Genomic DNA, 26,003 nt, shown 5'->3' with positions numbered 1-26,003 from the left:
CGAGGAGGTTTTTGGTATTAAAGTCAAACTCTGAATCTTCACTCTCCTACATTGTGCTGAGAGTTTCACACACAGCACCATGCTGACCACAGGGGCCCTGCTCATAATGAGCTTGAGTGTGCTCAGTGCACATGGACATGACCCGAATGTAAGTTTCTCAATATATATGTATGAATTATTCAGCAGTGAATGATTTTTATTTTGACTCATAAGCTAAAGAAGAATTGCTGATCTGTTCTCCGCTGTGATTTTGTCATTTCAGCTGGATGACTTTTGTAAGAATCTTTTCTACAGTTGATCTATGTGGTGACACGCTTCATCTTCATATTATTTTAATTTATGTTTTTATTTTTATTTCCTATATAAGACAATTGCAATTGCAACAGTTGAAACTACATTTTTAGTTGCAATTTTAGCAGCCAGCTCTTTGGATCTTGTGATATGTTTTTTTATTTGACTTTTGGTTATTTGGTTACTTGCTATTTTTAATTATATAATAATTTATTGTTTTTCTTTTTTTTAACATAAAAATATAGTTTAAATTCCAGGTGAGACATAATTGTGGATGATTATCTATGACATGCAAAATGTGGTTTTAATGCACTTTACAGAGTAGTTTTATCTATAACTCCTCTGTCATTTCATCCTGTACTTTATCCTACTGCAGTATATAGAACGCTTGTATAAACTCTAATATTACTAGAAATATGAACTAAACTCTGAGTATTAAGTAATATTAGTAAGTACATTTGCATCAAATTGCTTGTACAGCTTTACCGTAAAGTCAGAATTTTGTTCTTTTCTTGATTAATTTTGGTGAAAGTCTGTACAGACTGCTTTTTGTTAAACAGCTCTCTGTTCTTGGCAGATGTTGACTATGGGTATGACTACACCACCGACGCCCCAGGCACTTATTTTGACATAAACGACTGGTTGTTTGACCTCATGGACGAGTCCAGTAAGTGTAAAACTCTGAGTGAATGTAAATGTTGCGTCTCCATCTTACCTCTCAACATGTAGATTCATTCTTTATCCCTCCTTTACCAGATGTTTGTGATCCAAACCCTTGCTTCAATGGTGCCGCGTGCCAAAGTAATTCCGATACAGAATTCACATGCACATGTTCTGAGCCTTACATAGGGAAGAGGTGCCAAAAAGGTAGGAATTCCCAACTTGGCTTTATGATAAGTTTATTTTGTAAAGCAACAGAGCTGCAATTTCTGATTTATCTATAAATTTCATTTGAAGTCTCAGTTACTATTCTGTTATTTTGGGCGTATAAATCTATTTTGTTTATATTAAAGAGGACCTATTATGTTCCTTTTCAGGTTCATACTTGCATTTGAGGTTTACTACCAGAACATGTTTACATGCTTTAATGTTCAAAAAGGGCTTAATCTTTCTCATACCGGCTGTTCTGCAGCACCTCTTTTCACCCTCTGTCTGAAACGCCCTGTTTTGCGTGCCAAGCTAGCCACTAGGCATGTATTATGCAAATGTGTTACTTGGTGACATCACCACGTTACGGAAGAAAAGGCGGGACTTCAAGCAAGGTGTTTCAGGCAGTTCAGGAGCAGTGTTTCTGTGGGGGGGAGTAACTCCCTTTGGCGTGGACTTCGGGCTTTGCAGACCTTTTACATGCAGAAAAAAGCCAATATAACAAACTAAATGAAAGGAAAAAGCACAAAAGCATTATAGGTCCTCTTTAATACTTGTGCACAAGGTTTACACGTGGCTTCTAACTTCTACTCTTGATGACTTTTTTTGACTATTTAGTGAGAAATGTTTGCGAGAAGGTCAGATGTGGTCACGGTACCTGTGTCCTCAATGTAACGAAACCCCCGTATTATGAGTGCAAGTGCAGACCTCCCTACCAAGGCACCGACTGCAAGACATGTGAGTATCACAAACCCAATCTTTCACAAGATGTCAAATTAGACAAATTGAGCAGGACATTACATTTAGTACAAGCAGGAAAAAAAAAACTGGGGTGGCCAATCTTCTTTGAGGGCCCCAGAATCCTTTGCTACAGCCCTGCTATTGTGCACTATTATATTGTTTGTCTTGTCTGTATCAGTGCCAACGTCCGCCTGTGAACCCAATCCTTGCCAGAATGGAGGCTCTTGCACAAAAGGGAACCGCCGCATGCGCTGTTTTTGTCCTGATGGATATACTGGGAAGTTCTGTGAAATTGGTAAATACTTCATAAAGGACAGAAAAAAAGAAACAAACGATTACGATCTATTACAGGAAACCTAACTTCCTTCCTCAGCAGTCCATATTTTCTGTAACACATCATAATTTTCAGCTCCACTGCAAGTAAAAAAATCAAATGACTTGAGATTTAGAGCTCACTTCATATTTTCTTCTCACACAATCTTCTTGCATTTATAGCTTCCACTGACTGCTATGTGGGAGATGGAGAGACATACAGGGGTGTCGTCAGTATAACAGAAGACGGGAAGGAGTGTCTGGACTGGCATTCCCATTTCATTGTGTTAAACGGGGACGATCCTTTCTCCACGTACTCAGACTTTACTGGACTGGAATATAACAACCACTGCAGGTATAATCAATCAATAATTTATATGATTATTGATAACAAATCACTTGTTTTATATATAACACTGATTGTTCCTTTGTATCAGCAAACTTCAACACTTTCTCTCTCAGGTACTTTTCAAACATGGCTGTCTGTTAAAGGATGTAAACAAAATTAAATTAACCTCATTACTCCCAAAAGAAATATTTCTGTAATCTAGATTATTTATTCTACGTTTTAGGAACCCAGATGGGGATGACAAGCCTTGGTGTTACATTAAAAAGCAAAGAAGCCTGGAGTGGGGTTACTGCAAAGTCAAGAAGTGCACTGAAGGTGATCTCACACACACTCACACACACACACACAGTATATATGTGCTGTATGTCCGCACTGTGCTCACTCTTCTCTGATGTTCCTCAGTCCCAGCCACTCCACCCACATCAGTCCAACCACTGCCAGGCCCTGCCCAGTTCTCCCAGTGTGGGATTACATCCACGCCTCCTCGCAACAGCAGGATTTTTGGGGGCAGCAAGTCTTGCCCCGGCGCCCACCCCTGGCAGGTGTCCGTGCAGACCAGACCCAAAGACACAACCATTCCGTTTGACCACTTCTGTGGTGGGATCCTGCTCTCGTCCTGCTGGGTCCTCACTGCTGCCCACTGCGTGTAGGTTTTGCTTTTCGTTTGTGTGCCATTTTCCCAATTTATTAATTTTTCTACTATAAACTAACTTATTGTTCCTTCAGTGAATCTGGTAATGATTACCAAGTGGTGCTGGGAGGAGTGAACGTCAACATACAGGAAGAGATGGACCAGACCATCCCAGTAATAGAATCCATTGTTCATGAGAACTACAGGAACACTCCGGCCGCTCTTTACAACGACATTGGTTTGTCACTTTTATCAGATTAATATAATTTTCAATCTGGATAAACCATACACCGGAGATAAGAATGCAGATTTGGCTAGTGTGAAGCATCTTTTCAGGCCTCTAGCTGATATAATAAAACTCATACACAGTATACACACTGCACAGTTTATAGTTAAACTTACATTACTTCAATCCAAACCTTCAACTCATTTGTTTATTAGTTTTACAGTATTCATTTAGCTTATTTCATATCATTATTTTTCCTGATTATGCATAATTTAAATGCTTTGAGAAGCATTTATAGAAAAGTGATTTGATTAGTCAATGAATCAAATGATTAATGCCAATTGTATGTGCTGTTTTCCTGCGTAGCGCTGCTTAAACTCAAAGTTACGGACAGCCCTTACTGCGCCAAGGAAACTCGCTTCGTGAAAACAGTGTGTCTACCAGACCAGGTCTTCCCAGCTGGAAAGGAGTGTGTGATCTCTGGATGGGGAGCCACTGAAACCCGTAATTAAGTCCTTTTTATACAAACAGATTATTTTTGGTAAAATAAGAATTCAGTATTGCATTTCCATAAAGTTTGGGGACTTGGGGAACCTGTGCTTTTACTGTGACATGTCAAAATGACTCCCATGAAAAAAAGCCCATTTAGTTGTTTGTGTCAGTTTGTTTTCTCACTCTCATTCAAATTCGCTTTGACCTCCACTTTTCAGAGAGGTACAGCCCCCAGCTGTTGAACGCTCGTGTTTTCCTGATCTCTGATAAGAAGTGCGAAACTCCTGAGGTCTACGGAAAACGACTGGACGGCAGCATGATCTGCGCAGGGACTTTGCAGGGGGGCATCGACTCCTGTCAGGTGTGTATGTCTACGAATGTGAAGAATCTGGCTCAAAACATGGCTGCCTTCGAAGCTACTGGTATTAAATGCAACAATTTGTATTAAATGAGGGAAAGGTGATTCAAACTTTAAGATTATATGTTTTAGATACATTTTTTGGCATCAGTATTGTGTTACAAGTGTGTACAATCAGTGGCCCTCTACATGAAATATTATATTCTTAACTTAATCTTTCTAACTCTACAGGGCGACTCAGGTGGACCTTTGGTGTGTGAGCGAAATGGCACAAACTACATCACCGGTGTGGTGAGCTGGGGATTGGGCTGTGCTGAGAGGAACAAGCCTGGCGTCTACGCCAACGTGCACGCATTTTCCAGCTGGATCAAAAGCAAGATGAACTGAACTACATTAGTTCAATAATTCCGGCGCTGTTTTTCCCTGAAGAGAAAGACAGACGACAGCTCAGTTTGCCTTGAAAAAAAAACAGTTTATTTGATCAGCGATAAATCCAAGCATTTACTCCCAGCCCAGCTTTGAGTTAAAAAGGGGGCACCGATACGAACTCACGAAAGCTGAACCTGCCAGACACATCATTTCAGTCGGCCTATACTTCTTTCTTCACTGAGCCTAGCTCAAAGTGCGCTAGATTAGCAGACCTTGTAAGAAAACTGCATTGCTTTGCATGGCTGTGACAACATTTGTGCCGTGAACTCGCAGCCTGTGTTCGTCTCTAAAGATTAAAAAAAAAAAAAAATGATGAAAAAATCCTCTGCAGTGCTGGCCATCTTCTAAACACACTCAATATACAAATTGCAAACTTTCCTTTTCATATTTCAAACGGCATCACTTTTGTCCTGAAACAACCTGAATTCAGTTTCTTGATGTTTTTGCTTGAACTGGTGTTTAACGTGGTCCTTTAGAGGCGATTTAACCCATTCAAGTTCTGATAAAATGTCGAAAAATACCTTGCAATAAATCTGATAATAAAGTTTCTTTCTGAATTCCTCTTTTGCTCACCACATACGTTGACAATCCTTTTAACTAACTTGACAAGTCCTGTCCTGATTCAACATGCTTAATCCCTACGGTAGCTCCGTTTGACATCAGTGTGGCATCTCATGTAACTACAGAGTCACTTCATCAAAATATATACCACAAATGCCACTTTCTGAAAGTGGCCTTTTTTTAACGTACAATATCTATATCCATCTATAAACTCTTCTGATCTACGCGTTTTCTATCGCAGCAGCTTTACTAGTCATGGACGTCTTAACTGCACTCTGGATGGCAGCCGACGAGGAGGACGAGGTGGCGCTGGACTTCTTCTCCATGGATTTGAACGAGGATGTGCTGGTGCTGGTGGTGGTGGTGGACTTTTTCTGGACGCTCTGGATGGTCTTCTTCCTCTTAACGTGGAGGACCTCCATGGCGTCCATGTTGACGCCTTGGTTAATCTCCTCGCTGGTCTCCACCTGCTCTGAAGTCTGCTGCTGCTGCTGCTGCTGCAGCTCCATCTGCTGCAGCTCCATCTGCTGCTGCTCCATCTGCTGCTGGCGATGTATCTGAAAGAACAGCATGGAGAAAGTTAATTTTTAAAGAACCTGCACACTATATTGTACATGAATTGTAAAGTTTATTTATAGTCAATTACTAGATTTCATGTTCCCTCACCATCATCATGTGCTGATAATTTGCAATAGCCTCATCAGCGGTGACTCCCTCCGCCAGCCCCAGCTCTGCAGCCCGGCGGGCCAGCTCGGCCTTGTGGGAGCCGGGAGGGGTCCAGCCCGTTCCTCTCATCCAGTTCAGGTCTGACTTGTAGTTCACCTGCAACAAAAGCGAGCAACAATTAGACACACGTTAGGCCTACAAAGATACTTGGTTGAGGTGGAGTTACCCTCTCGCCACATTTCAAATTAAAGTGAACAAGTGTGAATTAAATGATGACACTGGCTGTAACAAAGCCACTTGAAAACCCTTTTTACTATAAACTCTACATGCAGCATGACTTACATCACTCTGCAGCTTGTAGGCCTGCTTGGCGTGCTTGACGTTGAGCTGCTCGGAGTCACAGGTGTAGTCGTGGAGCTTGCTGCGGTAGGTGAGGTCACTGGCCTGAGCCTGACTCTTTCTGGCCTGCAGGAACTCGGGCTGGTTGGCGTGCATTTTGTAGTGGCCGCGGTCCTCCTTGGACTGGCGTTTGTACTCCAGGTTGCTCTGGAGTTTGCTGGCTGCCATAGAGTGCACCATCTTAGGGTCGTCTTCCACGCAGCGCAGCCCCACCTGCTGGCCCTTCTCCTTCAGGTGGGATTCCCTGTAGCGGAACTGTGGGACGGAGAAAAATACAGTTTTACATTTTAGGATAACTTTTATAGTTTAATTCATGTTGTTGTGACTAAATGTAGTTTTAGGGATTAAAATTACATGCAGCTATTTCTGAATGCTCTGCCTTTAAATGAGTTAAATACTTTGATTATGCCAGAATACATAAGCAAAACCTTCCAACCTCCGTAGCAAATCACTTTTGTGTTGCAATAAAAACGGGGACTGTAAACATAAAATCTTGGAAATGACTGATAAATTAAGCACTTAGTAGAAGGTGTAAATTCAAGATTAATGATTGTATTTTTTAAAAATAAAAAGAGGCATAGACAGTAGGTGCTGCTAATAAATCCTAATTTGTGCTTCAAGAAAGACTGAATGGACTCAAATCTTGTCACAAACTGGACCATCACATGAACTCACATCACTGGCAATTTCTCTGGAGGCCTTTGCTGTTTGGAAGGGAATAGCATCCAGCCTCAGGTCATGGCCCGACGTCTTCACCTGCTCCCCAGACGCCTTGTAAACTTTCTTCATGGGAGAAGAATTTTAAAGATCACAAAGTGATATTGGCATATTTCGATGTGGATTTAAAATGATTTGCTTGTATTTAGGATTGTGAGAATGTATCTGCCTTACATCACTAATCTGCTGAGCGTTCATCTTGGCTCTGACAAAGTCTGGATCATCTGAGTGTAAAGTGTACTTGTGCATGTCATCGTTCCTTCCAGATTTGTACAGCCTCTGCAGAATATCATCAACATTGTCATCAGCATCACACAAAACCCACATTTTTAGGATTTTACAATTAGAACAACAGAAACGTAGAATGAGACTGAATGATTTCGTAAGCACGTTTAACTTTTCACCCCACCTCACTGCACTGTTGATAGCTCGCCTTAGCGTGGATCATATCAGGAGAGTCGGTCACTGAGGTGAACTTCAGGCTGTCCGGCAGCTGACGATACTTCTTCTACATGAAGGAAGACCACACACACTTAAACAGTAGGAAATACTAAGGCTGAGACTTTAAAGTGAAATGTACTGTAGGCTAAATTCAGTGAACTTGTCTTAAAAAATTAGATGTGATCAGTGGAAAATTAAAGTGCAATATTACAATTTCCAGTTAAATTGGGTTCCAAAAGTCAAATATATCACCAAAATGTTGGAAATATTACAGAAGAAATGCCATTTAGCCTTTTTTTAATTAAAAACTAGTTTTTTAATTGGTCAAGTTTTATATGGCTGCAATTAATGATTATTTTAATTGTCGATGAATCGGTCGATTATTTTCTTGATTTATCGATTAATTGTTAGGTCAATAAAATGTCAGAAAATGTCAATCAGTGTTTCCCCAAGCCCATGATGACACTCTCAAAGGTCTTGTTTTGTCCACAATTCAAAGATATTCAGTTTACTGTCATAGAAGAGTCAAGAAACCAGAAAATATTCACATTTAAGAAGCTGGAATCAAAGAATTTTGACTTTTTATTCTTAAAAAATGACTCAAACCGATAAAATGATCATCAAAATAGTTGGTGATTAATTTAATAGTTGACAACTAATCAATTAATCGATTCCGCTCTAGTTTTAGGCCAACAAAACAATAAATAAACAAAGATTTCAGCACCCCAGAATTTTATTCCTGGCAGTCGAAGGCTTTGAAAAAGACCTTCATGTAAGGAAATAAAATGTACTGAAAGGACAACTGAGCAGTTAACTGAATACATGAAATATAAAAAATTCAAATAGGTAAAAAAAAGAGATATATTTTTGCTTTCTGGTCATAATATTTTGAAACAGGTAAGGTTTGCATTGGAGGACTAATGATTGTATTTTCTAAATCCTGGCTACAACCTTTCATGCAATCATAGAGATGTATTATATTTAGTATTTGCCACATCTACTCACATTACTTATAAGTTCTCCAGCCTTCTTAGCCGACTCCATCTGAGGAGCACCCACACCGTCCCAGGCCACTCCTTTCATGTAATTGAGGTCTGACTTGTAGAGTTTCTAGACATTAAAGCGATAAAATGTGTCAGTCAAGTTGAATCATATCAGTAATTTTCCCCTTCCTCATCCACACCTCTCACCTCGCTCTGCAGGTCGTAAGCCGCTTTGGCCCACTTGACCTTCATGTCGTCAGGAAGCACCGTGTACTCGTGCAGCCTCTTCCTGTAGTCCTGTTCGCTGGCGAGGGCTTGGGCGTTCTTAGCCGTCACCAAGTGAATCATGTCCCGGTTGAGGTGGTACTGCCCGCTGGTGGTCAGCGCGTCCTTGCGGTACTCCTGGTCGCTGGCCAGCCGGCCCGCCTGCAGGCAATGCAGAAGACGCGGGTCTTCCAAGACGCTTTTGACCCCGATGTGCTTCCCTTTTTCCAGCAGGTGGTCGTGTTTGTACTTGTTCTGCAGAGACACAGAAGTAATGGCTGTAGTTTAGGTAGATATTTTTTGACATTTGTTTATTTTTACTTCATGTTTTTAAGTGTAGTGTGATCTTACATCACTGGCGATGCCTGTGGAGCTCTTGGCAGCCTGGAAGGGGATGTCCTGCATGGTGAGTTTGTAGCCTTGAGCCCTCAGCGTGTGCCAGGACTCTCTGTATTTGATCTGAAGAGCAGAGAGTCAAACAACCAACGATCATTAACCTTAAAATAACACACACTGTGAAAAGAGAAGTCTACAGTATATTGTGCGGTGCACAGGTCACAGGTACTTGAACTACCTCACTAAAGTTGGCTGCATTGATCTTTGCTTGCGTGATCTCTGGTCTCTCAGATGTCATAGTGTAGTTATGCTGGTCGTTCACCCCTTTCTCTTTGTACAAACGCTGGGAGAGAGAGAGAGAGAGAGAAAACAGATGTGTAGTATTGAAACAACAGGATTCACTTAATTGAGCAAATAAAAAATAGAACATCCTGAGGAAGGTTACTAGGACAGAACTAAAACAATAAGCTCAATGTCTCACTTCATTTGTGAGCTGTCCACTGAGTTTAGCGTGGATGATATCTGGAGAGTCGGCGACAGACGTGTGCTTGAAGCTGTATGGCTGCTGACGGTACTTTTTCTGTTACAGAAGAAACAACACAGTTAGTCTCTGTTAAGTCTTTGTAGATTTCAAGGTAAAACAAGTCAACGTTTGTATTCTTAACAAGGAAATCAACATTCAAATCCCCAAAAATGACAATATCCACACACAAGATACAGTATGTCCATAATTATATACTATAGAATGGACTTTTTAAGATCTAAACCTACATGTAGGCAAGAGGAGCGTTGAGTACCGTATGTACACTAAACAAATTGAAAAGGAATTAAAAAGAAGAAAGAAAAAGATGTCCTACATCACTGATGAGGTCTGAGGCCCTCTTGGAGCCTTCAATCTGCAGAGCCCCAGTGGCGATCCAGGCTGCACCACGCAGGTAGTTCAGGTCAGAGCGATACAGTTTCTGTCACAAACACACACATGAAAATCAATACCCAACTAATCAAACATTTGTTGAAAAAGTATACATCACAGATGGATCTTTCTCACCTCGCTCTGCAGAGCGTACGCTTTCTTGGCCGCCTGCACCTTCATGTCGTCAGCCAGCGAGGTGTACTGATGCAGGGTCAGCCTGTAGTCCTGATCGCTGACCAGCGACTGGGCCATTTTAGCATGGGAGACCTCCAGCATGTCCATGGGCAGGTGGAACTTGGAGAGCTCCTTCGCTGAGTCCTGCTTGTACTTGATCTGGAGAGGGACAAAGGGAGAAGGGAGAGAGTGTTTGTAATATAATATATCATTTGAATTAGTTTTTATGTCCCCAAATTAAGAAGCAATTACATCACTCTGTAACTTGCTGGCGTGGACCGAGTGAGTGATGTTCATGTCATCCTGCAGTCCCCGTCCGATCATCTTCCCTTTGGTCTTCTCAAATTCTTCTCTGTACTTTTGCTGAAATTACAAATGATTCACTTTCAAGATGTTGTAGTAAGATGCTGTGCAAAATGCACCAAGGCACCAGTGTGTTGATTAGTCAATTAAACAAAACTAAAATTAATAACATCATGTAATTATAAGTAATCTGGTGTTAATGTCATTATAAAAACGGGATTTAAATGTTGTTCAAAATGTGGCTTTCTGTGTTTTAAACTAATCTGCAACTTATGCAGACAAATATCTTTTAGGCCCTCGCTGAAAATGATATGACACGGTAACAAGAAGTTGTGAGCTCACATCACTGAGGATCTCTCCAGATGCTTTGGCAGACTGGAAAGGTATGGCATCCAGACTCAGCTTGTAACCGCCATCACGTAACTTAGTCCAAGATTCCTTGTAACAGCTCTGAAAACGCACAGATGTATAAACTCAGCTCCACTTGGAAGACTTCACACACAGAAGCAGTGGACTGGAGGGATTGATTGATTGGCTGTTTGATGAATTTCACGTGTGGTTTTACCTCGCTGATGTTCATCGCATTGAGCTTGGCCTGAACCATCTCAGGCAGCTCTCCGCTGAGTGTGTAGTTGTGCTTCATGCTTTCACCCTTCTCCCTGTACAACCTCTGTGAAGAAGAAAAGCAAGGCATTGCTGAGCATTCGGTTTAATACTGTCTATTTGTATAACTCATATTTACAAAAAGAAAACACCATCTTTAGCAAGATGAGACAAATCATAATATTTATATAGACAGAAATACATCAGATGTACTGCATTTAAGTTGCATACTTTATCTGGTGCATTAAAGGTAAAGTGTGTAGAATTTGGCGGCATCTAGTGGTGTGGTTGCAGATTGCAACCAACTAAATACCCCTCCGCTCTCTCCTCCCTTTCCAAGACTGCGTTAACGCGAGCCGCCGAGTGCAAAACCGTGGAAACGCCGTTCGCCTCGCTCAGAGGCCATCCTTACCATAATAACACTACATTAGGAGCAACGGAAGTCATATGGCCACTGGCGGTACCACGGTTTTGCACTCTGCGGCTCACGTTACTGCAGTTTCACAAGTGTGTCAAAGAACTACGGTGGCCTTCAGGTAACGTAAAAATGTGAGAGGCTCTCTCATAAACATGGTTATGAATATTATATTCCATTTCTGCCAATAGATCCCCTGAAATGTTACACACTGTTCCTTTAAACAAATGACAGCTTACATCAACAGCCAGTTTGTTGCTGAGTTTGGCTTGGACCATCTCTGGAGTGTTCTCAACACTGGTGTACTTCAGACCACTCACACCTTGACGGTACTTTTTCTAGATTAAAAAAAAAACATAAAAAATGCCAGAGATGAATATCAAAAGACAAGTCATAGTGAGATGAGTGCACATGCATTTGATGAACAGTAGAGGGCACAATATCATCACAAACAACTGTACTAACAAATTAACTACCTGGTAAAATGAAATAATTATATATAATATGTTTTGTAAGATAGACAAGTATAGAGTAGATATGTAGATACATAGATAGATAGGAGTCTGCTCAGGAGGAACTCAAGGCTCTGTTCTATTTGTGTACCGTCTGTCATTTCATGGTCTAATGTTGGTAACCCTGACTGGAATGACACTTAAAATAAGAGGCTGCTTATGAAGAGGTTATGAATAGAGTGTATTCCAGTCTGCACTAGATGTGTCACAGAAATATCTTTATACACCATTTGAATGCAAAAAAAAAGTGTTTATAAAAAGAGTCTGTGGATAAGAAGGGTGCTGCAGCAAAGAGGTTTAGGAAGGAGTTGGCTCTTAAATCATTAGTTATCTGTGATGTCTTTTTTCAAAATGTCTTCTCATGTTAAATATGAATGTAACTCAAGGTTCATAAACAGATAAGATATCAGAGCTTTGAAGTTTCCATGATGAAGCTGCTGGGCCCCGTTTCCAATTCATGCACACACTGAACTGAGAAGATCTGGGCACCAAGAGGCTTTTAGGAAACTGGACACTTGGCGTTAATGGGGGATGCTTCACAGCTTTCCCTTAGAAGTTCTATAATGTAGGCAACGTGGACCCACAAACCTAAAGAATTAGGTAAAGAGAAAGAACCATGGAAAGATGGAGGCCTAATTAGTGAAGTTTAATCTTTTTTAGTTACTATAATCAGGCTGGTCTCTTGTTATAGCCTGGTGTAGTCCTCGTACTTAACCCAGTTTCTAGAGAACAGGAATGGTCCGCGGCTCTTTAAATACACTCTGACCTCAGCTGTAAACCTACATATGTGCCTTCCAGTCACATGTCACACAATCGCGCTTATCACTTTCTCATGCTCTCTGTTCTAATTTACCTACATAGTTCTCTAGTTATAAATAGCACTTGAGTGTGGTTAATCCTACGCTGCATGGTAATTGGTTTAAATACAATTACCATAAATGAGGGAAATGTTAATGAACTGTTGCTGTGGGTTAGCGTTTAACCATGCAAGTGAGAACATTTCTCTTTTTTTAATGACCCATAATGTCATCCCTTAACCTGCAGCTGATTTCAGAAGTGCATTCTTGGTCATAGGGTTGGAGGTTACCTCGCTGACGAGATCCCCGGCTTTCTTCGCCTGCTGGACATCCAGAGATTTTGAGGCCTCCCAGCCGACGCCCTTCATCCAGTTCAGATCTGACCTGTACTGTTTCTAAACACAGACAACACACAGCTTTCACTTTTTACTGTCCTGCAGCGAATTAATCATTTTTAGCATAAAACAAGCCGTTGTTTGAATGTCTAACGGCGAGACTTACATCGCTCTGTAGTTCATAGGCCTTCTTAGCCCAGGCGACGTTCCTGTCAGTTGGCAGAGTCGTATACTCGTGGAGGAAAGTCCTGTAGTTGGTCTCGGATGACAGGTCTTGAGCCTTCTTGGCGTGGCTGATGTTCAACATATCCAGATAAATGCTGGGGAAGAGGTTGGTTTCATACATTAAATGAGGAGTTTAAATAACACAAGATTTAAGGTGGTTTTATGCTGAAGCAATGCTTTCTGGTTATTGGGGTCATTCCCACTTAAAAATAAGCATACCAAAGCATTTCATCTCACTTTGGACTTTATCAAGGTGAAGGCCTGTGGGGACTTTTGCCTCAGCAAATCTTATCTGTAAGTCAAAGTGTCTAAGTGCTTGTAACCTTTTGAAATGAGTCAAAATGACTGCTGGCATGAACGTAAGGCAGGCTATTGGCTGCAATGTCAGCAATTTTCAATGCTGATGAATTTGCTAATAATGCAGATATAACTATAACAATGTAATCATCTATGTTTTAAGAAAGAGTCTATGATTCCTACCTCTAAAAATGACTTTGAGGCTGAATTAAAACCTTTTACCTCTTTTAGAAAACGTATTTTAGGAATTAAATCATCACAGCTGATTTAGAGTTTATCTTACCAGCTATATAACTACAGTTAACTGTATTCACCTGGTGTCTCAGGTGTGACCTTATTCCTGATCACAAAAATCTGGGTCCGAAGAACCCAGATTGGAGACAAGTGTTAAAAAGATTCCATCAGGGTCAAGAGCCTCACCTGTATTTGTTCTTAGTGTCCTCATAGTCCTTCTTGTAGTGGCGGCCACTCTGTAGTTTGGTGGCCAGAGCAGAGTGGGCCATCTGAGAGTCATCGCTGACGGACTTAATGCTAATCACCTTGCCCTTGTTTTTCTCATACTTCTCCTTGTATTTAACCTGCAAGGGGACAAGATATTAGTGGTTTTACCAAAAAGCCTTTTTTCCAGGTAATCTGCAGATATTCAAGTTAAAATATTTTAGACATTATTGCACAAAAAGTGGTACAGCTTTTAGAATAACTCACATCACTGGCCAGGTCTCTTTTGGCTTTAGCGGTGAGTATAGAGAGAGAGTCCAAGCGCAGCTCGAAGCCTTTTTCCCTCTGCTTCTCCCAGTTGCTCTTGTACACTTTCTAAAAAAGGAAAAAGTAGAAATCTGTATTACCTTGCCTTCATACAGACAGAAAGGCTGTGTGGGATTAATGCCGAGAAAACTTCTAAACAGTTAAAGTGCATTACATCAGTTTGTTGATTTTCAATATTAATCTAAGTTTCTTAATTTCTTTTTAATGGACTAAGTCCTTGGTTAATCAACTTTATTTTATGCCTGATGGGAACACTGAATAAGCAAGAATCCTACGACCATAGACAGGACATGTTGAATCAGTAGTAGATCACGCAATCAGAACACAACATCACCATGGAAACCTCCTCATCAGCACTGAGCATTAATTGTTGACCAGCCATAATTAAAGTGAATGGGGCATGATCATCATTATCATCTTTACATATAAATGAAGGAGCACCATGGTTAAAGTGCACTGATCAAGAAACCATTATTGTATTCTCTTAAAAGACAAATTTAGTCTATTTTTGCGAAGTAAAAGTCAGGTGTAAATTGGGTGGAGCTATGCCGGGAATTATGTGATATCACCAAACTCTAAGGGCTCATAAAAATCGTAACCAGATAGGTTGTTTATCCCTAATAGGTACAACAGAACAAGCTCACACTGTCCTGAGAATAGGTCTAATTAAGCTACATACTGTGACTGAAAACACCAGCGTGACTATGGGTGTGCAGGAGCTTTAATATACAACTATGATGTCCAATACTTGATTCAACAGAGACACGTATAAATATGCAATGTGTGATACATTTGATTGAAGATATTGCAAAGATAAGAGTTGTTACAAAACAAAGATTTAAGTCTATAATCTGCTTCATAAGTTCATATTGTTGTAACTATAAAAATATGATACATTGTGAAGCTCTTGCATACGCAACTGTTATTTTATATCTGCTCATTTCGATGAAAGTCACTGAACTTACCCCGCTAAGAAGGTCGGCGTTAGCCTTTGCTTGTCTGAAGAGGGGCTCATCTTTATTCATGGTGTACTGGTGTATCATCTGCTCTGTGTTGGCTTTGTACGACAGCTGGAAATCAGAATCCGATAGACATACAGTATGATATGAGAGTGTGCCATAATTAAATGTGTATGATGACAGTTTTAATGTGAAGACCTTACGTCACTCTGCAATTCCTGGCTCTTCTTGGCGTGTGCGATGGAGAGATCGTTCGCCACGTGGGTGAACCTGATGCTGTCTGCCTTCTGACGGTATTTAGTCTGTGAGGCAGCACGTACAGTAGATAAACAGTGTGTCTAATATAGTGTAAAGTTCATTAGCAAAGTGAAATATGCACACACACACACACACACATAATTGTACTGACATCACTTAGTAGATCTCCAGCTTTCTTGGCCTGAGTAACGTTCAGACACCCTTCAGTGTCCCAGCCCACTCCTTTCATCCAGTTCAGGTCTGAACGGTACTGGTTCTGTGGAGCAACACAAAGAGTCATTAACCAGGGGAAATATTTTTCTTATGGCATTTACCATTTGAATAACAGACAAGGGCTCTCACCTCGCTTTGCAGGGAATACGCCTTCTTGGCCTGCTGGACCTTGATGTCATCAGGCATGACGGTGTAGTCGTGCAGCTTCGTGCGATAATCCACTTCGCTGGCGAGGGACTGAGCCTTTTTGGCGTGGCTCAGGTTGATCATGTCCAGTGGAAGGCTGAACTGGCCCTGGCTCTCCTTGGAGCCCTTCTTGTACGCAATCTGAAGCGGTGATGATTCAAAAAACAGATTGAGTCAGCACATATGCTGCAGCTGCAATAAGTGTTATATGTGTTAAAAAAAATAAAACATTTTAATGTCTGTGATTAATTCTGCTTACATCACTGCTCATCTTGCCCACTTGAAGAGAGTGCAGCGTCCTGGAGTCGCTAATGTTGACCCCCACTGCCTTCTTGTTCTTCATGTAAGTCTCTTTATATTTAATCTGAAACACATGCACATCTAACTTAATTTCATTTGCCAGCTATAACATTTGATCAAACCCACTTATCCCCTTGCAGTGGAGAAGAGTTTGCTTACATCACTGGCGAGGTCACGGGAAGCCTTGGCTGCTCTGACACTCAGGTCGTCCACACCGATGTCGCAGGATTTAGACTTATTTTTCTCCCACTCCTCCTTATATTTGATCTGGAGTGAGAAATTGAAATGATCAAATTATCACTTGAAGAATGAGAAGTGTTTTTTTCTGTAACCATGTGAATGAACGTGTGCATGCACATGTGAGAAAGTATCTGTGTTAACTTACATCACTGCACAAGGCAGCGTTGGCTTTGGCAGTTATGATTTGGGGCAGGTCCTGGGATAGTGTGTACTGATGTTTGGTCTTTTCATAGCCCTTTTTGTAATTTAGCTAGAAGACAAATGAATAACACATTCAAAGAGTGAGCAGCTGAAAAGTGCTGATGAAGTTGGTGTGATCATTATCAATCATGTTGCTAAAATGCTTTACTTACATTGCTGACAAGCTGAGCGTTTTTCCTCGCTAAAAGAATCTCAGGCGTGTCTGTTGCTTGACTGTACTTGACCTGGTCGATGTGCTGCCTGTAGTTCTTCTGCAGTCATATAGGAAACAATTTTTACAAATTACAAAAGTATTAAATAAAATGATTCACCTACCTGAGAAAAAGATTTTTACAATTGTGATGTTTTTCGTTATGCCTATAGGTAAATAACAAAAAAGACACTTAAGAAAACGCACGTCTTTTAGTGGGTCCAGTTTCCTTTGGCTTTGGTAGCCTGGTGTGAGGGTGGCGGGGTAGTTGTATTCACCCTGCTCCTGTTCACAGCCTTGTTTATAAGAAATCTGGAATTTACAAGAAGACTATGTCAGTGATATAACTGGCACAGCAGTTATTCTATTTTTTGTCAAGTTTCATATTTCAACCATAAATTAAAGTAAACATCTGTCCATGGATTATATAATAAATATAACACTGATCACGTATATCCAATTTTGCCAGCTAAAGAGAATAGCTATTTAAAATCCAAAATGTCATGATATCCCTTGAATACTAAACTGGATCGAAGCAGAACCAATTTGGGGCATTGATAAACTGCATAGATCTATAAATTTAATTTCTATATTATCTTAAGTTCATGAAAAACAAGGCTTACATCACTGGCAAGATTCCTGGCTTTCATGGCATGCATGGTCCTCTTATCGATTCCTGAGTCTTCATAGTGGTTCTTCATGTCGCTGTACTTCTCTCTGTACTTGTTCTTTTAAGTATATAGAAAAGATGAAGAACAATCAGTATGCAGGATTGTCTAATATAACCATAATATCCACATATTTGCCCTTATGACATTTAGAGTAAGGCCAAATACATATTTATATCATAAAAACAACAATGTGAAATAAATGATGTTGATCGTCTTACTTACATCACTTGTGAACTTGGCGATTTTAGCTGCATTTTGAAACTGTGGTGTCTCACAGAAATTGATGCTGTGACCTTTGGTGTTCTCCAGGTCCTTCTTATACTCCACCTGTTAGAAAATATAAAAAATTACAGCAGCTGCTTTGTAATATTTTTCATCGCAAACCCCTTTTTTGTTGTTGAACAGACAGAGCTTTTCCTTCGTGGCACTTTGTTATGTGCTAAATATAAAGTGCCTGCCGCCTATCAGTCACCATCACTGACACTCGGTCATAACTCAAGAGTCACTGAGACAAACCTTTAGTCGTAAATATTTTTTGCTGAGCTTCGAAATGACAGCACAACACCATTTAACTTGTCAGCTTTACCACTAAAATACCATCCGGGGAGACTTTTGTCACCTTTAAGCATTCAAGCTAAATCAGAACATTGGTCACAGACAAGCAAAAATTTATCGTATTCTGAAGGCGTCATATTCCTGTGTGAGGTAATAGTAGTTTGACGGGATGTCCCGTGGCCTTGAAAGTAAGCTGTGACCACACCGGATAGGCATGTCAGAGATGCCGAACATGTAAGTCCGGTGGCTTCATGTCTGCTGGAAACTGATACAGTGTGTCCACAATTTCAAGCTTTTAAACACACACACTAGGTAGCAACATGTTTACCTGGAAATGCTTTGTCATAAAAGCTAGAAATAAAAAATAAGGCAAATGTACTGAATGAAGGTCTGGTCTTTGCCTTGAGAGCCTGACAATGGACTCACAAACGGACTCACCTCGCTGACAATCTTGTTGATCTTTCGGGCGTTCTTTAGAGCCAGATTGTCCTCGGACGTCAGGCTATGGAAGTGTGAGGTGCCCTTCATCTTGCTTATGTCCTTCCTGTATTTGAGCTGCAGAGGGATGAAAGATGATTGAGTACACATAGGAGGACAACATGTTGTGTTTCTGTAGGATCAGGAGATCAGTGGTGCACACACATAGTCTAATTTAGTCGGTGTGGAGAGTTTAAAGAATGACAACGTGGTGAGGCTTTCGCATTGTAGTCCCCCATCCATTCTGCCCAGTGATGACAAGGCCCGATGATGGATGAAGCTGGAGCTCTTTCACTCTACACTCTGTTATGTTTTGACAGCATTTACAACGGGTACAAATTGTTACACAATTGATACAGGCTCCATTTTTAGACAGACCAGCCTTCCCAACTACTTCAATGTTAGCCTAAAGATGTAGGGAAGCCTCATGAAGGGCCTACTGTATTGTTAGGGATGTCACGGTGAGGGAATTTTCCCACCGGTTAATAAACTTGTGACAATACCGGTGTTACGATTATACCGGACCGGACATTTTACAAGAGAAGATGTATGTGGAGCGCTTAATTTGATCTTTAAAGTTGGATGGCTGTGTGTCTGGCCTTTCAGGTCCAGCTCTGTCCTCCACACGGCGATTGCCTCATTAATGTTATGGTTCCCTTATAATGTTGGGTTTAAAGTATTGCCAAAAAGGCCCTTTTGCTTTTTGCTTCGACACCAAATCCTCTGCCATAATCTTGTCTGTCAACTCTCTTCCTGTGTGTGTGAAATCTGACTACTACTCTGTCCAACTATGTATTGATAACACGGCAATGATGCGCAAAAATGAACTAAAGCAAAATGATGGTGGGAGCGGTTGGCAAGTAATGTAATCGGTGTATGCCTGAACACCGTGTAACACCTACTACTGCAGCAAGCCTACTGTATGTCTATCAAAAATATGGTACTTACAGAGTTTACAAGCACCGCACTAAGTTTGTTTGTTTTGGAAATGAATGTTGCTGTCAGGTTGATACTCACATTGCTCGCATTTTCCTGAGCCTTCTTTGCAAGATGATAACCAGGAGTGATCATGGCAGGGAAACTTCCTTTGCCTCGCTGCTGCTCATACTGCTCGGTATAGGCAATCTGCAAACACAGGATAGCTTATTTGTGATTCCAAAAATGCAGGAAGTAATACAAATAATTCATAAAACGCTGTAAACTATTTTCTAAAAGTTTTTAGTGGGTTGAAATTAAATCATACGGGCTAAGGTGTCATTCATGTTACACACCATTGTGGCCCTGCATCCCAAACTAGGTGACTTGGAGCTCTAAGATACACACCATTAGTCCTCTATATGACCTGTCAAGGAAACTGTTGTCTCTCTGTATTAATATATTTTCTGTAATTCTCTGTCCACTATTTATTAAAGGCAAATAAAGAACTTTAAACATCACATGATAATATGGCGTCGTATATGATTTTGCAACAGGCTTTTATATCAAAACATAAATAAAACAGTAAAAGTAATTTCCTCACCTGGCTGAAGTTCTCTGCATTTTCTCTGGCGTGAGCTGCTTCAGTTACCGCTGCCTCAGCGCTGGCTTTACCTCTAATCTCTTGTTCATACACATGACGATACTTTATCTGGTAGGACATGAAATCCATTACCAACCGATGATCAGATGTCTGCAACAGTGCATACATGTATGTGTACATTTTGATATTGTCTACTTACATCACTGGCCTGCTCACCGGCCTTCTTTGACATCTGGTATCCAGGTGTAATATGTGCAGGAAAGCTACCTTTACCTCTCTGCTGCTCATACTCTTCTGTATAGGCATACTGGAGGAAGAAAAGCAATGATTAAGGCAAACACCTATCTGATTCTTTAAGTTAACAGTAAAAGACTATAGGACCGTCTGCGTAATACTCAACTGGTCTTGTTAGTCACATTCGGTCTTAAATGAGATACAACACACTAAATATCATAAAGTGAAATTGAAACATGAAAGGCAAAAGCTTACATCGCTAACAATTTGTCCTTGTTTCTTGGCCAAAAGCACCTCTGGGGGGTCAACAAACGTGGTGTACTTTGACACTCTCTCCTCGTGTCCTTTTTTATATTCCAGCTGCAAATAAAGAAAACAAAGAGCTTGATTTGGCTCATTATGAAGTCACAACAACCACTGACAGAGACACATAAACAAATTGCTTCAATTTTAACTATTTGGTCTGGAACAGTGTGAGCAAAGACATTCACTTACGCTACTGGCCAGAGTATTGGCTGTCTTAGCAGCCTGGTAACCTGGTGTTATCATGGCAGGGAAGCTGCCTTTCCCTTTTGACTGCTCGTATTCTTCTGTGTACTTCACCTGCCAAATAAGCACAAACTCAATCAAGACATTTGACCAATATCGATGCAAAAAAAAAGTTTGTTTACAGCCATTTACACAATCCACACCAGCAACAGTGCCTCTTTGTTTATTTAAAGACAAAAAGGTTTTATAGAATGAGGGAAGTCTCCTTGAACTCACGTCACTGATGTTCTTCTGGGCCTGAGACATCGTTACTATCTCCTGGTTGGTCACCGAGCCTGAGTACCATGTCTGCTGCTGTGAGAACTCAGACTGAGACTGGAAGGCCTGGTTGGATCATACGGAGGACAAACTTGGTCATTTCCAGCCATTCACAAGACAGGTAATACTTTACCTTTCATGCCTTATGGACCTTGCTAAACCCTGCTTTACTTAGCCTCTATGAAGTGATGGTAACTAGTGGCAATTTACTACATTGCAAATAAATCTGTGTCTACGCAGTTGTCAGCACAGACAAGAGAGAGAAGATGATGTTTAATGTATTCACAATGACAGTCTATTAAAATAAGCTACTCTCCTCCATGATCACTGAAATCATCCTCATTCCAACATTTCCACATCTAATATGATTACATCTTAATATTGATTATTTGGAGTAAGACCTTGGATCACTGCACACAATAACTTTGCTGTTTGCAAAGAAGGTCAACGGTACAAGGAACACAAAAAATAAGTAGGATTGTTTGCTTTAAAGATATAAAAAAGTTCAGGAAAGATCAGAATTAAGGCTAAAACTCCCTTTAACTGGGTGTACTGGCCAGTTGCTATACCGGGAGCTCACCTGGCTGGTCATCTGATTGGCTAGGCGAGCCTTCTCCAGCTCCATGGACCTCATGTCCTGGTGGAAGGTGGACATAAAGCGCTCGCCATCTTCGCGATACTTCAGCTACAAGTGCACATAGACGACAAGCATTATTAAGCCAAGGCCAGCACACATTTTGCACATGCACACGTGTGTTTACAGCATCCACTTTGGGAGTTGGATGCATGAAATCAGCATAAAGTAATAAAAAGACTGTCAGCCCACATTGATATTACCCTGACTTCAGATCCACAGAGCAACACATCACTCTATTCTTATGTTGTCAGCTTCAAACCAGACAACCTGAGCTCGCATATTTAAAGATGAAGGGATAATATTAGTGTGCTCTTATAAATAAACTGAGATGTTCCAATCAAGAAGCTGGACCTGCCAAGAAAGACCCAGAGAGGAGCGCCCGAGTGATGAGTGACTCTGAGCTGCTTGCTAATGATCTTTAAGCTGTAAAAATGTTCAAAACTAATATTAGAATAGCTTTATAGCAGGCGATGAGAGACAGAACTGACGAGTGACTTCTCTTGGAGCATCATCTCTAAAGGGCTAACAATACACATGTGAACTCTGTGTAAACTTTTAGTATGAGCAAAAGTATAAAAGCTAACTGAAAACAAGTCAAGTATCACCAAGGAACTAATGAAAACAAAAGCTCTGCATGTTAACCAAGGCAAGATTTTTGTCTTCAGAGGACAGGGTTGAAGGTCACTCAGCATGGTCTGAAGTCAGCCATCAGACCAAATATCAATATAGCTCACTAATGGCATAAAGCAGTAGCTGATGAGTTTGCTAGCCCACTGCTAATATAAGCATAAGAACATTGCATGAACTCGTAGACACAGACAGGCACAGACAGACGGGAACAGGTGGCCGGGCAGAGGAGAGGAAGGGATGCAAGGCTGTTTTTCCTGACGTATAATTTTAGCCCCCCGAAGCATAATGTGGGCTGAGCAGAGGGGGTTGTCTCGCCTCTGTCACAGGAACAGAAATAACCTGAGCCGCAAACTCCATTCCACACCGCTGCCGTCACCATGGACTCAGAGCAGCCGTCCACCTATCTCTCTTCCACATATCTTTTTTTGTTCTGATAGCGATACATCTGCTTTGGGTCTGATCTTGAGCTTTGTGATTGTATGCGTGTTTGCAGGTTGATAGATCTGAGTTGTCTGTGAGGACATCGGTGGTTTTGTGTGATGAGTTGATAAGCAGAATTGTCCATTTCCAAACTACATTTTAGGGTTTTGTGCCCACACAAATATATTGTTGTACTACATTAGAATAATTTTAGTATACTATAATCAAATTTGGGTTTATTTAAATTTAGTTGCAATGCATGCGTTCAATCCCTTTTTTAAACCTACACCAACACAATGACCACTATGAACAGCAATCTCATGACAGACCAATGATAAGTGGTCATTTCACTCATGGCATAGACAGTGACTTATGTCAGCCTGTCAACAATACACCTTGACTCATGATCAAGCCCGAAATATTTCGTCTCATGTTGCTGCTTCTGTGTTTTTTGCATGTGACATCATCTCACCTCACTGCTCGCCATGCTTTGCTTCTTTGCGTTGATGTTGATGGGGGTCTGATAGACGCTTGTGAATGTGTTGTTCCTCGGATTGTGTCTAAAGGAATGAGATATGAAAAAATGGTCATCATTTTTACTTTTGAGTTCATGGAAATAGATGGAAAAAAAGGGATCTATTTTAATACCAAAATGGACCCTAAAGATAGATTTTTTTTTATCCGTTTTTGGGATTATGCTCAAATAATAAGTTATATATTCAGGTGTTGCTGGTGCTTCTTACTTACACAGAGCAGTACGGCCTTTTCTTGTGGCTGACAAAGTTGTTGGCCGTGAGCACCATCTTGCAGACGTCACAGTGAAAACACGCTTTATGCCAGTTCTGAAAAGAGGAAAAAACAAATCACATTATTTCAGTGGGTCATTAAAACTGGATTCTAATCTCTAAATTTAATGGAGTTTATCATGCAGAGACAGAAATGGTTTAAAACTTGGACAAGTCATTTCTGATAACATCATATTAATAAGACAGCTTTAATTGAACAAGGCCCAAAATAACGACAGCAATCACAGCATCATCTTCCAACTGGACTCGCTGACTTGTTCTTAAATATAGCTTTCATGTCAATGTTAATCTGTATACCTCTTGCTTTTCATCTCACAAGTTCTTAAAAAATTACATTTCATAGCAGCAACCGGTCAGAGCTACATGGATGTTTGTCATGCTGCAGATTTGACAACGTAATGATCGTAATATATTGTTACTCAATTCATATCAAACATATGCTCAGATCCATAGCCCAATAAAAACTTTACTTTAAGAAGTAATTTTACATACACTTTTTGTGTTTTTAAACTGCAGTTTAATGGCAGATGCTGTATTTCATTACATTCACCTGTTTGCACACTGAGCCATGTGTATTTGACGCAAATAAATCCTTGGAATAACTTAAATTATGCCATATTTAGGTGACAAATGTGTTCTGAAAGAAGTTGATTGAAAAATATAAAATCCAGTGCCTCAGGTCTTTTGGAAGTCTGTGCGATACTTACTGTACTTACTGTACCTCGATGTTAATACTGACTTTATTGTTACTTTTACAGCTGTTTTAAGTATTTTAAAATGTATTTTTATGATCAAATGCTCAAAGAAACACACAAAACTTTCTTGCCACCACATGTTTCTGTGTGTTACCTGGTCAATGCAGTTGATCTTTTCAGCCGGGTAGACCACAAACCCACACCTGGCACAGGACTGCATAGTGAAGGCTTGTCCTTTTCCCAAAAACCTTCAGGAAAAATTTTAGAAGAAGCGAACTAATGAGAAGTGTTAGCCAAAAACAAGAGTCAGGCAGGCAGGCAGGCAGGAAACCGTCTACTGGAGGGACTGGCAGTGACTCCCAGACAGTCGTGGTAGTGCGTCTCTGTTGGTGGTAAACTTAGCTCTGTGACTGTGACACTTTGAAACTGTCTCTTACTTGACACCATGTCCCACGATGGACCAGCCCCCTTCCACGTACCATGCTAGAAGACTGGCTGAGTCCAGCTGTCTGTCTGCAGGGAGACAGCTAGGTCAGATGTCACTGCATATGTGTAATGATCCTGAGTTGGACCACTTGTTCAACTATGGGCACCTCGCCATGACACTAACGCATAAAAGCGTAATGCATTGTGTAATAGTTTTACTTACTGTAGCTTCATCAGCTAAGTATGTTAACACATAAAACAAATTTAAACACAGAGGGCATGTGAATCATTGAATATATTCACCATTGGTTGTTTTGAAATGGCTGGAGCAACAGATGTAGATGTGGCAACACAGGAGGTGGCAGCAGTTAGTACTGGGGGCGTACCAGTACCAGTAGCACCAGTGGGAACAACCTGGTATTCAGATGATGGTGATCACAATTGGCACACAGTACAATTACTTGAACGTTATGTCAGTCAAACAAAAAAATATGTCAGTACCTTTGCTGAATGAAATCCACAAACACAGCTCTGTATTCCACCAAAGATATCTGCCCTCTGCGCTGGATAAAAGAAGAAATCCAACTGAAGTACCAAATTCATATGCACTAGCCAGAAAGTGTATGTTATAACTTGATTTAAAGAACAGTTACCTTCTGATAAAGATCTTGCCATTTCTTCTGTCTTGGAGCTAGCCTATTCCCAGTTTCAGAGGGCCAAATTCCTGCGGCAGTAAACCTCCTTAGCCTGGCCATCCACTCATCATCACCAACCCAAGGGGTCAGCAACCTTTACGATCAAATGAGTCATTTTAGGCAAAGAAAAAGAAAGAAATCTGTCTGGAGCCGCAAAACATTTGAGCATTGTGATGAAGGTAAGACAGTTTATAGTCTAAGTATATAGAATATAAGTCTAATGCAGTGAGGGCCAAAGAGCAAATGTACTACGGAGTATTAGGGCCACATTGAGGGAAAAAGCATCTGAGATTTACAGAATAAAGTCATAACTTTACAAAGAAAAAAGTCATAATATAACGAGAATAAAGTCATAATATTACGGGAAAAAAGTCGTAATTTTCCGTGAAAAAGTCATAACTTTACGAGAAAAAAGTCTTAATTTAACAAGAATAAAGTCATAACTTTACGAGACAAAAGTCGTAATATTACGAAAATAAAGT

The 26,003-nt window shown here is 40.6% G+C and overlaps 2 protein-coding genes across 2 annotated transcripts; one reads left to right on the top strand and one right to left on the bottom strand.

Annotated features, from left to right (window-relative positions):
* LOC119479257 (hyaluronan-binding protein 2-like) lies at positions 1-5,241 on the top strand. Its single transcript, XM_037754649.1, has 13 exons — positions 1-148; positions 263-275; positions 869-958; positions 1,048-1,158; positions 1,777-1,896; positions 2,078-2,194; positions 2,395-2,566; positions 2,784-2,875; positions 2,963-3,206; positions 3,287-3,429; positions 3,784-3,921; positions 4,128-4,270; positions 4,499-5,241. Exons 1-13 carry the CDS (start codon positions 80-82, stop codon positions 4,652-4,654), a joined length of 1,608 nt encoding a protein of 535 aa, XP_037610577.1. The 5' UTR covers positions 1-79; the 3' UTR covers positions 4,655-5,241.
* LOC119479255 (nebulin-related anchoring protein) lies at positions 4,719-25,640 on the bottom strand. The gene is given in 48 exon segments (XM_037754647.1): positions 4,719-5,814; positions 5,924-6,079; positions 6,266-6,577; positions 6,998-7,105; positions 7,214-7,318; positions 7,449-7,547; positions 8,486-8,590; positions 8,671-8,982; positions 9,079-9,186; positions 9,302-9,406; positions 9,545-9,643; positions 9,921-10,025; positions 10,112-10,309; positions 10,403-10,513; positions 10,796-10,903; positions 11,019-11,123; positions 11,711-11,809; positions 13,071-13,175; positions 13,282-13,435; positions 14,058-14,215; positions 14,343-14,450; positions 15,368-15,472; positions 15,565-15,663; positions 15,771-15,875; positions 15,962-16,159; positions 16,278-16,382; positions 16,478-16,585; positions 16,704-16,808; positions 16,912-17,010; positions 17,157-17,261; positions 17,573-17,677; positions 17,843-17,947; positions 18,614-18,730; positions 19,670-19,777; positions 20,172-20,279; positions 20,371-20,478; positions 20,661-20,765; positions 20,901-21,008; positions 21,171-21,278; positions 21,793-21,897; positions 23,372-23,459; positions 23,647-23,741; positions 24,555-24,584; positions 24,586-24,649; positions 24,838-24,913; positions 25,130-25,240; positions 25,328-25,384; positions 25,480-25,640. Coding segments are annotated over 48 exon segments (5,745 nt in total). The 5' UTR covers positions 25,502-25,640; the 3' UTR covers positions 4,719-5,478.
* Between the last annotated feature and the right edge of the window lie 363 nt (positions 25,641-26,003).

Source organism: Sebastes umbrosus, chromosome 20, assembly GCF_015220745.1.
Source record: "Sebastes umbrosus isolate fSebUmb1 chromosome 20, fSebUmb1.pri, whole genome shotgun sequence".
Classification (NCBI taxonomy): Eukaryota; Metazoa; Chordata; class Actinopteri; order Perciformes; family Sebastidae; genus Sebastes; species Sebastes umbrosus.
The sequence above is the reverse complement of the archived record's forward strand: the minus strand, read 5'-3'. Positions and strand labels throughout refer to the sequence as shown.

Excerpts from the sequence above, each read along its gene's own strand:
- LOC119479257 (XM_037754649.1), top strand. The coding sequence starts at position 80 with ATGCTGACCACAGGGGCCCTGCTCATAATGAGCTTGAGTGTGCTCAGT. Across the intron at positions 2,876-2,962 it reads AGTCAAGAAGTGCACTGAAG|TCCCAGCCACTCCACCCACA; the intron begins GTGATCTCACAC and ends GATGTTCCTCAG. Across the intron at positions 4,271-4,498 it reads GGGGCATCGACTCCTGTCAG|GGCGACTCAGGTGGACCTTT; the intron begins GTGTGTATGTCT and ends CTAACTCTACAG.